This window comes from Colius striatus, chromosome 5 (assembly GCF_028858725.1).
Source record: "Colius striatus isolate bColStr4 chromosome 5, bColStr4.1.hap1, whole genome shotgun sequence".
Taxonomy (NCBI): Eukaryota; Metazoa; Chordata; class Aves; order Coliiformes; family Coliidae; genus Colius; species Colius striatus.
Window position 1 is genome coordinate 8516016 of NC_084763.1, and position 15915 is coordinate 8531930.

At 43.5% G+C, this 15915-nt stretch overlaps 1 protein-coding gene across 2 annotated transcripts in view; it reads left to right on the forward strand.

Moving 5' to 3' along the window:
• The window catches only part of AOAH (acyloxyacyl hydrolase), an 84662-nt gene that overhangs the window by 26066 nt on the left and 42681 nt on the right, over positions 1-15915 (forward strand). For both annotated transcript variants that reach the window (XM_061996578.1, XM_061996579.1), the window contains exons 6-12: positions 3053-3112; positions 8586-8656; positions 11445-11505; positions 12014-12084; positions 13293-13341; positions 13764-13812; positions 15525-15619. In XM_061996578.1, the coding sequence (XP_061852562.1) occupies positions 3053-3112; positions 8586-8656; positions 11445-11505; positions 12014-12084; positions 13293-13341; positions 13764-13812; positions 15525-15619 (456 nt within the window). The remainder of the gene's footprint in view (positions 1-3052; positions 3113-8585; positions 8657-11444; positions 11506-12013; positions 12085-13292; positions 13342-13763; positions 13813-15524; positions 15620-15915) is intronic.

Below are 15915 nucleotides of genomic sequence, written 5' to 3' on the forward strand. Positions count from 1 at the left end.
GAGCCCCTTCCTCAGTGGTGTTCTCATGGCACAAGAAAGAGGAGAGTGTTTGCTACCCAAACTGCAGTGAGAGAGGTTGTATGGCCTTGGGTGCCAGGCTTGACATGTTGGTGTCATCCAGGAAATACAGGGGACCAGTGAAAACAAGGGTGTCCTCCACAGTCCACCCTGGAGTCCTGGCTGAAATAGCTTCTGCAACAGAAGACCTCATCCTTAGCATTTCAGAGAGTTTTTTCTACACTCAGAGGCAGTTCAGCCTTTCCTCCCTTGTTTTCTGCTTTCAGTGGGCAGCATTGCTGTAGCTGTCCAAAACGTGCAGAAAGGTCTCTCCTCCCCTGCCTAGCAGAAAGGGATTGATAAATCCTGCCTCCCTGGAAATTTATCATCTATCATACTCAAATTAAAGCCATTTTCCTCGTCTGTCTCTCAAGTTACTTAATTGCAGAAATGATAGCAGCTGGTAATGTGCAACATTAACTGTGGCAAACACAAGATGCGTGTTTGATTTGGGGACAGAAGTTGCCCAGGGGGAAGAAACTAGGAAGCAGCATTTTAACTCATTCCTAACATCTCTCACCTATTTGTGACATACCCAAATTCTTATAAGACTGCAGACACAGTGAATTAAACATATATTAAGCACATATATTAATGTGACACATGTATTAAAACCCAATAACGTTGAGGTCTGTCTCCGTTGCTGCTTGTTCTTGTTCTTCCTCATCCCTTTGTATAGCTCACTATAAACTTTTGACCCTTGAATATAGCAGTTAATTCATTTGCTTTGATCACTGCCTAAGTCAATGATAACAACATGCTAAGTTTTATCCCCAGTAACAATAAAACATTGGCAATACTTGCTTTAAATTCAAATATATACTCCTTTAATACTCCAAGCTGGTGTCCCCATTGTTCAGTGAGGTGCCATCACTTGAGGGATACTTTCTCTTTTTTCCCCAAATGCTTTAATACTATGGCAAAGCAATTTTTCCCCCACTCCCATATTGAGTTTCTGTACAAACTTGTGCTGAACTTCACTGCTAGCTTAACACCGACTGGGTCTGAGGGCTCTGAGGTAAGGTCTTTAAGCTGAGCTGCAGGAGGGGACCGATGGCAGGTCATTGTCACACAGAACAGTTTGTCCTCACTTAACAGCTTCGATCAGAAGCTAAGTGCTAATATGTTGGATTTCTGTTTCCATTTGAAACATTTTCAAAAGTAATTGATTTTTAGCCTCTATTTTGTTTTTTCCACTGGTCCTCAAAGCCTACCAAACAAAAGCAGTTGTTCCTCTGAACGAGGACAAATAGGCAGTACTTTCAGGATTCTTCCTGCTTAATGCTCTGGGGAAGGACAGAAGCCATCACATGGCTATGACTGTTTGCAAAGGTGGCCTAATAAATACAGAGCAACATATGGAAATTATCATCAGTGAGGTGGAAGAATATTATCCAAAAGTGAAAATGGAGCAGCAGGGGGGAGCATGCAGGTGATACATTGCCAAAAACAAATGTTTTTACCTGAGGTTTGCACCCAAAAATGCCAGGTGAGCTCATCAATTCATTCAGTAACTGGCTGGCTTATGAGCAGGACACCCATAGCATAAACTTATGATCCTTACAGACCTCTGTGACTGGTTTTTTAATTTGTGAGGGATTTTTTTCCCTTAAATTGAAGTTGTGAGATATTCTTTTCCTAGGGAAAGGTATGGCTGAATTTAGAAAGTGTTGTTCATCAGGGCTCCTAAAGAGTCCTTACATATGTTGGATGGCATGAGCATATTTGGGGCATCTCCTCAGCTCTGTGGCTGGGAAGAGTCCTTGTGGCAGAAAACCCACTGTGGTTTTCTGGGCTGTGGTGCAGGACAAAATTCTGAAGGCCACGGGTGAGTGCTTAACAGCATGATGCAGAAACAGTCCCTGCTTATTCCTCACACCTCAGCATTTAGCCAGGCAAGACTTAGGGCTGTGGACCAGGCAGGCTGCAAAATGTATTGTTTGAGAGTTTTGAAATGTTAAAGCCTTGAGGAAAGCTGGAGAGCAGGACCTTGGCAGAACTTGTCAATTCCTGGCTGCGGTGGCTGTCAGTATGTGTTTGACCACAGCCCTGTTTGCACCACACATAGCACATCCATCCTCCTGTTGCCAGCAGTTCTGGGCTCTGGCTGTCACTCACTTTCACAAATGGTGCCCCTTGCACAAAATTCCCTCTCTTTCTTTGAGAAGCATGTGTGTAAAGGGATTTGAGGAATTACTAGAGTATCACCAGTAGCTGACTTCTCTGTAACCTTACAGGATCAACTTGTTTTCCTTTGATAAAGATGCCTTTCCAAGGTATTTTCTTGCAGTTGTTCTTCCAGTCTCCCTTTCTATTTAGATCTAAGTATCCTCATTATGGAGGAATCCCAAAATGCTTCTCTAGTACTAGTTTTCATGGACTCAAAAACAGTCTTGCCACTGTCAGCAAGAAATTACCCTAAGGGGCAGGTATTTCCAGAACAAAGAGCCAACCTCTCTAGATCCTGAGCAGGAGATTTCCCTTTCAAAAGCTATTTTCTGTTTTTACCTTCCCACCTGCCAGCTCTTCTTCTGCTGGGATGAGCCTCAGCCCATATAATCTTTACCAATGTTTCCTTTGTACCCTTCCAGAGCAAGTCAGACCAACCTTGCACACGTAACCCAATCTTTTGGCTGTGGAATGGATGAGCTGTTCTTCAGCAGAAGTTGCTGGAGAAGTCTGTCCTCTGTGGCTCACAGAGTGCAGACAGGACATGAATCTTAGCTCTTCAGCTGATCTGGACTTTTCCTTAGGAAATAAATGATCCCCTGGAGCAAAATAAATGAACTCTTGCAACTGGAGTTTCATGGGGATAATTGATTGCTGGTCCAATAAAAAGTAACTGATGAAGACTTTGTGGACTCATACATCATTTTCATGCTGTGACTGATATATAGGGTTTTTTTAAAGCTAGGAAATGGGCATTAAAAAAAAATGGTAGGATAGTGTGAGGCTGATCTGGGTTTCTTTTACTATTTTGTTCTTGTTCTCCTAGGTGGGCCTGAGCACTGCAATAAGAAAAGCAAAAAGGATGGTGAAGACTTCCAAGGACCTGGTAAGAAATCAATGGTGTTAGTGTGTTTTACACTCTACTTGCATTTTATTGGGAGCCAGTCGTTGTTTGTTTTGCCTGATTGTGAATCCACCTGATCAGCATTGAATTGAATCCTGCCTGGCATAGGATCTTCTCTATCAGGTGATGCTGGGAAGGAGAGGAAGATGATAGAAAGTAAATATGATAATAGATAAATATGGTAATTGAAAGTAAATATGAAAGTATGAGGAGAGCTGAAAAAAAAACCCTCATGAAAAATGCAGACTGCTTGTAGAGTAGGGATAACTGTCAGTATCTAAGACAGAAACTTGTGTCTGAAATTCAGCAGCAGCTGAAGACATCATCTATGAGCTCCATAGTTCATGTCCACACTGAGACACTCCTTTGTACTAGCCAACTCACTTTGGTGGAGCAGCCAGCCCTAAAAACAAATAGAAGAAGGTATAGATTTTGCTTAGATTTTTTTACAAAAGCAGGAATTTCCCTCTCAGCTTTTCCCCTGTATTTTTCCATCTAGAGAACCAACTTTCCTTCCTCCCTCTTCTAGAAGCATTTATTATTGTTCCTCCTTGTTTCATGCCTTGTCCCTTATGGTCCCTGCTTTGCCCTTCTAGCCACATGTTAAGAGGGAGCCTACAAACTGAGTCACTGCCTCAGAGCACAGTGACTGCACTTTAGGGTTGTCTGAAACTCAAGCAATGGCCTCAGTGTAAACCCTGCATATTCTCCCTTTATTTGTGAGAGGCTACCTTTGTCCCTTAAACTTAAAAAATGGGATTTGGAATCTTTCTGCCTCAACTAGTTTTCCTAGAGGATCTTTAAAGGGTAGCAGAGAAGGAAAGGGCAGATTTTATTCACTGAGTTCACTTATGAGTCAGCTCTGCCATAGCATTTGCTTCCAGTTGTCTTTAGGCACTTAATGCAGAGCAAATGTTTCAGCTGTCTGTGAAGAAATTATTGATATTGTATCTTCCTGAATCCGTACTGTGATGCTACCCACAAAAGTGAAAACTGAGGTACCTAATTAGCCTTTGGGCAATTGCCAAATTGCCAAGCCAGGGAAATAAACAATGCACTGGTGAGACCGGCCTCAGCTCCTACAGAACAGCAGCCAGACAGATCTTATTCATTTCCCTTCACTGTTCAGTGCTGTGCTCCTGGTGGCCTGAGATTTCTGCTCAGATTACATGGAATCTCTAATCCTCTGCTCTGAGCCAAGGAGGTCCTCTCTGTTAGCCAGAGCCTGGGCAGATGTGTGGGGGTGAGGAGGGATGGGTGTGCAGGTGCTGCCTCCAGGACACAGGACTACTTTACTCACACATGCTCCTACTCTTGCCATATTGGGCTGTGTGCCTTGCATGTACAGCCCCATCTGCCCTCCATGGGCCATGCATGCCATGTCCTTTCGGGCTTTCCTAGGTAGGCCAGCATAGTTGACATCAATCTTTGAGTGCATAGGGGTCTCCTTCCATCTTATCTCTATTATCCTCTTATCCTCAAAGCTGCTCAATGCCCCAACACCTCTCCCAATCTCCATCGCAATCCCCTTGGTCCCTCCTTGCTCCTAGTTACCCATTTACCACTAGGAGGGACAAGCAGGTTGTGCCTTGGCTAGAAGCAGCAAGGTCATAGTTGGCTTTATCCAGTCAATGTATTTCTAAACCTACATCACTGCACAATACAAGGTCAGCTCAAATGAGGTACCATGTAGTTGGCTGAGCTTCCCCTGCAGTTATTCCTAGCATGTGCCCTGCAATGACCCTTGCTGAAACTTATTTTAAAGCTTGAAATTAAAAATAACACCATTTCTAGAGGCATTTCTGTCTCTTGCTACTTCCCCTTCACCTGGATTGCAGTGAATTTTTGTTTCACATCCAGAAAAACAACGCAGTAGGAAACACAGAGGAAGATCTCCAGGAGAGAGCATGCTTGCATAAGCCTCATATCCCAGAGTGACAATGTGTGACAGAATAGTAAGAAAATCACCTGCATGAACTGAATGCTGCCAAATCATGGCCTGCTCACCTGCCCAGGCAAAAGGTGAAAGCAGCTGAAGTGCTCTCACTGCTTGGGGAGAGGGTTGCCTGGCAGAATGTGGGACTGAGGCTCAAGCCCTACGTGTGGTTGGACATCTCTGCATCCACACCAGTGCAGAGAGAAAAACATTCACTTGGCCTCTTTTACCCTCTTGCTCATGCTGGACAGAAATGTCAAACTGTATCTGCTCATTCTTCCCATATCTGCTGTTTTGGTTGATTTTGCCCCATTGTGTGTTTGAACACGAACCTTCTGAACATGTTCTTGCAAGTTAGCTGTCCCCATCTTTGCTTGGCAGCTGTGTGTGACTGTGCATAAAGCACAGAGCTATAATTATGGCTGTTGGTAATGAGCCTGGGATGTCTGGCTGGCTCCCAGGGGTTCATATTTACTGGGCATTTTTTAAGATCATCATGGGTTTGGGAAAAAAAAAAAGCAGGTATTTTCCAGATGTAGAAATGCAGTGAAAGTGCCTAAAACCCCACCAAAAATCTCATCAATGTCTCCGTTCATTAAAAGCAGTGAGCCATCTGTGAGCAACTGGCTTAAACAAAACACCAACAAGCAGTAGGGGCTCATTATTACTCTTTTTTGTAAACCCAATTAAAACAATTACAAAATGTCATTAGGGAATGTTAACAAGCAATGAATAAAATATTGGTGCTATCAATCACCATGAACACCTCTAGTACCAACTTTTCTTATGGCCGAGGAAGATGCTAAGAGGCACCTTTGAGCAATAACAATGAAAGAATGACAAATAGAGTTGTGGCTGTAGCATTTAATGAGAGCAAACTCCATCCATAATCCTGTGCCTGCGACTCACAGCCCAGGAGCCCAAGTGGGAAGTCAAGGAAGGAACCAAAAGGGAGTTGCAAGGCAGAAGCTCTCCTTGCTGCATTTTGAGAGTAATTCAAGACACAGATGAGCTGCTCTCCTGCACATCCCCAAGCAAAGCTGAAGCATTATGTGGGGACATGTAGGCTGGGGAGCCAGAGGCTGGTGTGCCTTGGGATGCTGCTGCAACTGATCCTCAAGCCCAACATTGTTCATATCACTTCCAGGGCACCCTCATGTCTGACATTTCCAGCAGAGTCAGGCAGTCTCTGAGGCTGCAGGACAGTCTTCCTCTGAAACTAAGGGAGATCCAGTTGGCAACAGTTTTCAAAGGAAAGCTTTTACTCCACTTACAGCAAAGAGCAGACTTTAAACACAGCCTGAGAGCAGAATGAAAGGGAGTTTTATTTATGTATTTATTTCTTGCAAGCCCTGTACTTTGTCACTCTGGTGCAGTTTCAGCTCCAGGTACCTCAACTTCAAAGGCTTTGTGACTTAGGCTGAAGTGAAAAGCCGACAGCTCAGATGAAGACACTGCAAATCTTAGACTGATGGAAAGCTTTAAGAGCCTCTAGTGCTTTTCTAGGCAGCACTGGGATTAGCCCTACATGGAGGAGGTGGGGAAATTGGTTTCTTTCCTCTTTCCAGGAAGTTGTACATAGGTTTGCAAAGCTCTTTGAGAGAAGCTGGAATCCTGCCTGCATGCCTCTCACACTCTCTACCTACCTGACCCTACATGTATATGCAGACACAGGGAAACAACAGGAGGTCTACATCCCTGCCATGCTGCAGGACATAGCATTGAGGCAGCCAGGCATGCAGGAACCTTAAATACAGGGGTGCAGAGGGATGGGGAAGAGTGTAGGGCAGATGGAGCTGCAGCAGTGAGACCAGATTGGTCTTTCAGGTCCCACTCCCTGGCTGCTATTGACCATTTCTATCCATCTCTGTCGTTGTGTTCTGGCTTCTCCTTTGACTCTACCAACACCCCATCCACCTCTTGTCCCCCTCCAAGCTGGGGCGACTCCAGCTTTGTCAGTTGAGTGTGTTGGACAGAGCTGAAGAGAGTTATTTGGTGTGGAGTTTTTGCAGATTTCTTGTCTCTTTTCTCCTCTGATTTTTCTGTCACATCCTTCAGAAACTGCACTATCACAGCTCCTCCTCTGCTGCAGATTTCCCCCACAAGGAATCACTCTTTTTCATGATCACTTTGCTGCTTGAACACTTCAGCCAGTAGTGCAAATGTTGGCTACCATCTTTGTACCAGAGGCTCTATCCCCTCCTCACTGCCCCAGCACTCCTCCACACATAGAGATCCTGGTCATGACATGTTGCTGTGACTGGCCTGCTCTGGTCAGCATAAGACACTCATCTCCATCACCCCTTGTTATCCATCCAAACAAACAGGGCAATGCCTTATGCACCACAACATCACTGCCTTTCTGCCCTGCAGCTCTCTTTTGTCACTCAGAGCTTTATACACTGGGGTTACTGCTTCTCACAGTGAACAATAGTCTTTCATTGTCCTTTCCTGAGCTGTACCCAACCTTTGTCTCCTGTTTATGTTAGATTTGGATTGTAATCTCATTAGGGCAAGGACCATCTTACTTCTTTTCTGTGTGTATAAAGTGTGCAACACAAGGGAGTTGGTCCAAGGACAGAGCTCTTAAGTGCTATGGCCAAATAAATAATTACCCTTCTTTGCATAAAGTTATGAGTATAAACCATCTGCTCCCTATTTACATGCTGCACGCAGCCTTAATGAGTACAGTTAATTAGACTGTGCATTGACTAACCCTCTGTATTTATAGACCACTTGAATTCCTTCAGTGTTTAAAGGACCACCTGAACTTACAGGGAAGTCACACGAGGAGCACGATTGTGGGATGCAGCACAATGTTTCTCTAACTTGAGCATTCACTAGGAAGGTCTCTTTCAGCATGTGAAGCCTCCTGGCTACCTGGAACCTCAACTGGATTAGCCCATGACTATGGTCTACTAATGTTGAGTTTTTCCTGCAGTAATTGTCTTTTACAGCTTGTAGGTTTGGCCAAGACAAACACTAGTTATGAGACTTGCAGGCAAAAATCTCATTAAAAACAAATAAAAAATGCCTATTCTGGACCCTCCCATTTCTCCCCTCTCTTTAGGGTTGATCCTGACTTTCAGTTTACCTCCCATGGCCACCTTGTGCATGCAGAAACCAGCCTCATCACCCAAAATGTGTTGCTTTCACTAGTTTTGCACTAAACATTAAAAGTCAGATACCATGATGCAATTTTTACAAAGAAGAAAAAAAATAAGTTGGGCACATGAGAGGAGATAATTTCACAGGAGCATCTTCCTTCCTTTTTATCTTTACAGCTCTTTGAAAGCAAGAGTAGTTGTTCTATAAAATGATAAGCCCAAATCCTTGATTACTGTGTCAAGTCAAAATCCTCTGGCATGTAACATCCTTAATGGCATCATTAATGTATTCAGATGTTCTTAGGCAGAAAATGCATGATTTAGCTCTGAACTTTCCTGATGCTGAATATCCCAAGACACACCATCTCTGTGAACTAATTTATCCATCTTCTTTTATTTTCTTCCCCTCCAGAAAAGCTTCATGGGTTTCTCCAGTGTATGTGCATTTCCTCCTCTGGCTAACCTGTGTGAGAAGATGAAATAGTATGTATCAAGTTTTCAGTCCTTAGAATCAGAATATGATACTTGTCTTTCTTTCAAAACTCATTCTCAGTTAAGAAAGCTTTCTAGAATTTACTCTTTCTTTTGTTATCCTTCACAAAACCACTGTCCAGGTAGCATAAAGGGAGGTTGCACAATGTTCAGGTAAGATTCCTCAGAGGGACCCACGTGCTTTTTCACTACCTAAAATATTTGCATAATTTTAGCAGGTCCCAGAGGTCGTATCTACAACACACACAAAGATGTGACACCTCCAAGAGGGAGGCAAGTTTCTGAGATTTCCTGAGCCCAAAAAACTTCCCCATTTCATTTGTTCACCCAGGTGTAGTTCAACCATGGCTCAATGCGGGAAGGCCACCAGCACCTGTATAGCTCAGTGAGGAACATAAATTGGCAGCTGCAAATTTTGGAGAATCTTAATAGCTGGGTTATTTCTCCTAAAACATATCTGTTAATGTACTTCAATCAGTTGGAGCAGGAGTCAAGCAAACCTAAGAATAAATCAGTATTATCAGCAGTAAATTTGGACTGATATGACTGCCAAGACTAACTTACCCATTTCTGCTTGTGTAATGGAAATAGAAAATATCAGAAGTTTATTGAGAGTGGATTGATTAACATGAAACATAACCTGATGGAGGTGAACCTGCTTTATCAGGGGGTTAGACTGGATGATCTCTGGAGGTCTCTTCCAACCCCTACCATTCTGGGATTCTGTCTGATTTTATTACTGCCTTTGAAATGTAAGTCAGGACAACTAATCTGAGTTTGAGCCCATTGTGTTCAGACAGTGGAAGAAGGAGTCAAATTGTGTACCATGTGTGGGATGAAATGTGTCCAACTCTTCCGATCTCTCTCTCACTCTCTTCTTTCTTTAGCTAGAAAAATCACATTTGACAGTTGAACTTTTTTAGCTGGTATGGATCTGTGCCAGTTCCTTGCAACTGAACCTTACTGCAGAGGAGAAGTAGCCCAAAGCAGCATGTGGTTATTGGTCACAGACAGAATACAAGTTACAAGCCTCACCAGAAGTGCACGTCACCTGCCTCCTCTGTATTTTTTTCTCATGCAGTCTGAGGAATACACCCTCATTGCACGTATTTACTCTCTGAGATAGGTTCAGCTTCTCTTATGAGTTCAAGAGGTCGTTAAAACTTGGAAAGAAAACTTTCCAAGGAAAGGCTGTCCACTATATCATTCAAAGAGTGCAGCCAAATATGAAAGGTTGCTCAGCAAAAATGAACTAATCTGTGTCCCATAGCCAAAGAGAGGTACCATGCTTGAGCAGCACCATGTGAGAGTCAACATGTGTGCAAGCTAAAAAGGAACAGAGACAGAGCTGGTCCCATCATTTTAACACGCTTCCAGTACTACTAAAACCTATAGGTTGCTAGAAACAGAAGTGACACTGGAAAAAGATGTAGTTTTCAAGGTTAATTTAATTAAGCACTGTGGGAAATTACTGAGGTCTCAGGTCTGCATTGCTAACATCCAGGTAAAATGCTTTTCTCCATTATGTTTGAGCATGGCCAGAAGTTTGTGAGACTAGAATCAGAAATTGCAAGATGAGACTCAATTAAAGCATAAGGCTGCCTGTGAAGTCAGCACGTCTGGTCCTTCTTGCTGTTAAATCCACTTTCGCCCTATAAAATAAGCATATTGTTGCATGTATGCAGCTGCAGCCTGGCATGCAAACTGCAGGGCTTTTAGACTGAAAACCACAGAAGAGAGACTGTGTGAAGATTTGAAGGATGAACATGAGAAAGGGTATTTGCCATTTGTTTTTAACAAAAGGAGGACATTATCCTCCATCAGAATGAGGCCCCATTCTGCAGCTCTTTCCCAGGTTGAGAGTCTTCCATTAATATTTCTTATCTGGCAGACTTACAAGATCTGCCAGGCCCAGTGTAGTAGTTATTTTCAAAAAAGATACAGCTGCTTTTAGCACAGATTTGATGTCCTGGTGTCCTGCTTTCTGGGATAGAGTTAATTTTCTTCCCAGTAGCTGGTACAGTGCTGCCCTAAATCCTTTGGATGCGAATAACGTGTATAACATGGTCAAGGATTCCTCATCTTCTGTGATTCTCATGCTACCCTGCTGGCAAGGAGACTAAAGAATATGAGAGACAACACAGCCAAGAGAGCTGACCCAAACTGAGAAAAGGGCTATTTCATATCATATGATATCATGCCCAGTATATAAATTAGGGGGGAAGCTGGCAGGGGCTGCTGCTCAGGATCAGACTGGTCATTGGTTGGTGGGTGGTGAGCAATGGTATTGTGCATCATTTGTTTTGTACATTTTAATTCTTCAATTATTATTACCCCTTCCTCCTCTGTCCCATTAAACTGTCTCTCTCACAGCTCACAAGTTTTACTCCTTTTTCCCTGATTCTCTCCCCTGTCCCACTGAGCAGGGGGCAGAGGGGAAGCAAGAGAGTGGCTCTGTAGTGTTTAGCTGCCTGTCAGACTAAAAACACAACACTCAGTTTGCTCTAGACACTGAAGGTTAGACATTGCAGCCATGCAGGACTCCATCATCCTCACCTCCAGAGCTCAGTCAGCAGGTATTGAAAGAAATCAGAATTTGCTCCTTTGGACAGAGTCACTTTGCTGAAGTACAAGCACAGAGCTAAAACTGAATATGGAGCCGTGAACGACACGGCAGCTGTTATCTCTTCTGTATGCTTTTACTGTGCTTCTTTTGCTTTCTGAATAGCTTCCCTCCCATATGTTAAGACTGTGTTTGTTGGTTTTGTGTTTTTTACAGTGTTATAAGAAATAAACTGCCTTTTGAAGATACTGATGGAGATAAATTTAGTACTTTCCCGGTAAGCAAAGCTTTTCCTTTTGATATAGTAATCCCTTGATAATGAGTCTATGGGATTCCTTCTACTTTCTGCAGAGCCTGATTCATTCATGTGAAAATGGGTATAGGAATGAATGGAAGAGTTTTTTTGTCATAAAAGTAGGGGGAATGTGGTTCTGGATGAAGAAACAATCATTCATTTATGGCACCAAGGGAGATGCAGACATAAAGTTGTGCTCCCTGCAGAAGCCAATTGCTCTGCTGCCGAGTGGTCTATTTACCAAATTAATGGGAGGCAAAGTCAAGTCATATTAAAAAACCCCAAATTAAATTGCCAGCTTGTCTTATTTCTTCACCAAAGTGTGCAAGGTGTCATTTATTAAGGTTTAGCAAAAGGGACTCTGGAATACAACCCATTTACTGGCTTTTATTCCTACAACTTGAGTTAGATTCTCATTTTAGATATTTTAAATTAAAAGTGCAAAGAGTAACAATGACCATCCTATCTGTGTGCTGCTTCTGGCTTTTAGACTTTGAGGGGCTATCACTGGCGAGGCAGAGACTGCAACGACAAAAACAGCACTGTGTACCCTGGCAGACGGTAAAGCTTTGAATTCTTGTAAAAGCTTCCTAAGAATTGTGGCTTCTTGGAGAAAAAGCTCTGTGTTTGGTTTTGGCCTGACTCCAAGAGAACTCGTTGTTTGACTTCACTGTGATGGAGACAAGAGGAGGTGATGGAGACCAGGGACGGGGCTCATTAGCAGGGGTGGTGCACAGGTTTCTTTTCTCTGAAGCACCTGCAGCCAGAATTGGGCAGACCAAAGGTGGGGAGGGGAACCAAGACTTTACAAGCCTTATGCCATTTGAGCTAAAGAAGGCTGTGCCTACTTCAGGGAGCAGCAGGGCAAGAAGGGCAAAACAACAGTGCTCGTGGCTGAGCTCTGGCATCCAATCTTCATGTTACATTGGTGGAAACATCGAGCTTGCCTTCTAGGGTGATTATCTTCTTGGTGATTATCTTCTAGGTGAATACCTCCCACCTGCCCAAGCACAGACTTCCATATACACCAGAAACAGAGAGCACAGCCCTAAGTCATAACAGCATGGCCTCAGTCCCTCACTCTTGATATTTTGCCCAGTGCTCCAAATATTGTTTCAAAAAAAGAGCCCTCCTCTATACCGTTGATTTGTTAAGAAGCTGTTAAGCAGGACTGGTTTTAAAGCCAAGGCATTAACCAGATTGCAACTTGATAAACTGAGTTTAGGGGTGTGGACTTGGAAGAATTATATGCCATCAGCCTGGGCAAGACACCTGCATTAGCAGAAGTGGGCCTACAGAGTGCATGTGTAGTGCCTGGACTGAATAGATGAGAGTCTCTCTGTAAAAGAGACCTGAGCTAATTATATTGTTGTAATTATGGGCCAGAGCAAATCCTTGTCATCCCACGTTGGATTTGGTAGTGAGGGGCTTGGTGGATTTCAGTGAACCCTTAAAAGCAAGGAAAAGGGTGGGGGAAAAGGGTCTATCTTCCCCCAAAATCATCCCTATTCACTTCACTTAAATGACTATGCAGACTAAAAGAGTAAGTTACTTCCAGTATTACCTTTAAATTGATATTGCATTTTGCTAGGAGAATATTGCCTCTCCTGGATTCAAAGGGAAGAAAAAACCCACCCTTCTGTGCAGAAAGGCATTTCCAATTAGTTTCTATTCTGGGGGAAAAATAGCACAAACGATCTGATTTCCTCAAAAGCACCTTTTGCCTTGTTTTCTGTAACACTGTATATCCTTTTGGAACTCTCTTTTAGTCCTGATAACTGGGATGCAAAAATTGACTCCAACTGCAATGGCATATGGGTAAGTAAATGAAGTTGCACCTTACACTTCCTTCCTGATTGCTGCTTCTCTTTTCCCCTCCTTTGAATTAGCCTGCAAGTGTTTCTCTTTTATTTATTCAGGTTTATTACTTGTTATTTATTTACTGTCATTGATATGCCAAGTAGTAAAACTGTAATTATTAAAGACTAAAGAAATATAAGGGAAGCAGTTATGAGGGAAGTTTGTTTATTGATGCTTATGATTATTTAAATTATAGCTATTATAATTAACTTAAATGTACACATAATTATTAAAATACTGTCATGGAAAGCATCATTATTATGATGCAGTGCTTCCCATGGGCAAACATTCCAGAAGAGCTAAATGCCCAGCCTGTCTTGCACTGCCATTTTTCAGGCACTAGATAGATACTATCATCTACCCATTCTCTCCTCCAACAGGGAGTGGATCCAAAAGATGGAATTCCCTACGAGGAGAAGTTCTGCAAAGGTAAATCCTCACGGTCAATGCAAGAAACAATGTGACATTTGTGTTAATTTCACAAATGTTGTCATGTTCTCAGGGTCTTTGCAGTGCAGGGGACAGATAACGGGTTTGACAGCTTCATGAGAAATGCAAAATGGCAAAATCTTTTCTCGTCTTGAGGATGGGCAAAAATGAAACATGAAAAGCACAGGCTGCTGGTAAACTTTCTGTTAAAAGCCAGCTCATTTATTAAGCTGAAATACATAGATCAGAGACAGCAGCAAACAGAGAGGTCACCTCTGCGTCGTCTGTGGTGCCTGAGGCCTATCCCAGAGGGATGGCTTTGGGATTCAGGAGAGCAGCTTAATCTGTTTGTGCAGTTTGACCCATTACCATAAATATTATCAATCATGGTGATACTTTTCCAGGGAATCATAGAATCACAGAGTGGTAGGGGTTGAGAGGGACCTTTAGAGATCATCTAGTCCAACCCCTCTGCCAAAGCAGGTCCTACCTAGATCAGGTCACACAGAAACAAGTCCAAGTGGGTTTTGAAGACCTCCAGAGAAAGAAGGGATGGCATCAGCTGATCTCCCTCACAGCAATGTCAGGGAGAGGAGAGTCAAGCAGAGGCTTACCAAGATGATGGGGGAATTGAGAAAGGCTGCAGTGTTTAGCCTGGAGAGACTGAGAGGTGACCTTATCAACACTTATAAAATACCTACAGGATGGGTGTCGAGAGGATGGGGCCAATCTGTTTTCTGTAGGACCCAGTGACAGGACAAGGGGTAATGGGCACAAGCTGGACCAGTTCCACTTGAACATGAGGAGAAACTTCTTTGGTGTTAAGGTGAGGGACCCTGGCACAGGCTGCCCAGGGAGGCTGTGGAATCTTCTTCTCTGGAGGTTTTCAAACCTGCCTGACCTGATCTAGGTGAACCTGCTTTATCAGGGGGTTGGGCTGGATGATCTCTAGAGGTCCCTTCCAACTCCAACCATTCTGTGAATCTGTGAATGTGGGTGTCTGTGTACACACATATGTACAAATAACACCGTTACAGTTGCTGCTCACCTTGTTTTACATGTAAATCAGCATCCTGGGGATGAACCATTGCCTGGCAAGACTGTTCAATGTTTTAGATCAAAGCCAATCTACAAATACTAAATAACACTCATTATAAACCAACCAGATTGTTCCAGCAGAAATTCTCCCATCCACCACTCAGTTCTGTTATAAGGAGCTTTGAGCAATTTCCTGAGTAATCTGATTTCCCTGCATGTTTAAGTACTTTTTAACACATATTCTATGAGAAAAAAAAAGTTGGCTACACAGCAGAGCTTCTGCTGAAATACATTCACAGAATCACAGAATCTTAAGAGTTGGAAGGTACCTCTAAAGATCATCCAGTCCAACCCCCCTGCCAGAGCAGGACCACCTAGCCTTGAATACAACCAGGATTCTTTTTTATTATCAAGACCTCTCCCTGCTTTTCATGCCCAGTCCGCATTTGTTTCTCTGGGTTTGCTGGCATATGCCTGTTAGCTGGTTTTTGCTGCAAATGGAGTGAAAATCCCAGTGTGGGCTCTGACCATTTCAGCCACACGAAGAGCAATGTAGTCAGTCACCCCATGACTCCATCAGCTGCCATTGCTGTTGCTCTTTCAGCCTTCCCCTCCCCTCACTCTCTATTTTGGTTCACTTTCTGCTCACCCAGCTAACGAGATGCATTAATTAGGTGCGGACTCACAAGGAGTGGTGCTGTTGGGAGACTCGGCGGGCGCCCACTTCCACATCCCTCCCGAGTGGATGACGGTCACGCAGATGACAGCGGTGAGGAACCACTACACCAACTATGCCAGTTTGCTTTTCTCCCCCCTGCCTCAGGTTGCCAAGGGGAAATGAGTGCATTGCACTGGAAGTTATATTTATGGTTTCACATGTATCAGTCTTCTCCCACGGGTGCTTTTTTGAAGGTAAAAAAAGGCATGGCCTGTGCTACCACTGCTCCTCTGGCATCTGTGCAACTGGGTCGGGAAAGAGTTTGGCTTTGGTGGCCTGGTGTTGTGCCAGAGACACACACCAGGACATCTGGCTTTCCACACACGTGCCTGTCACCCAAGGAGCTC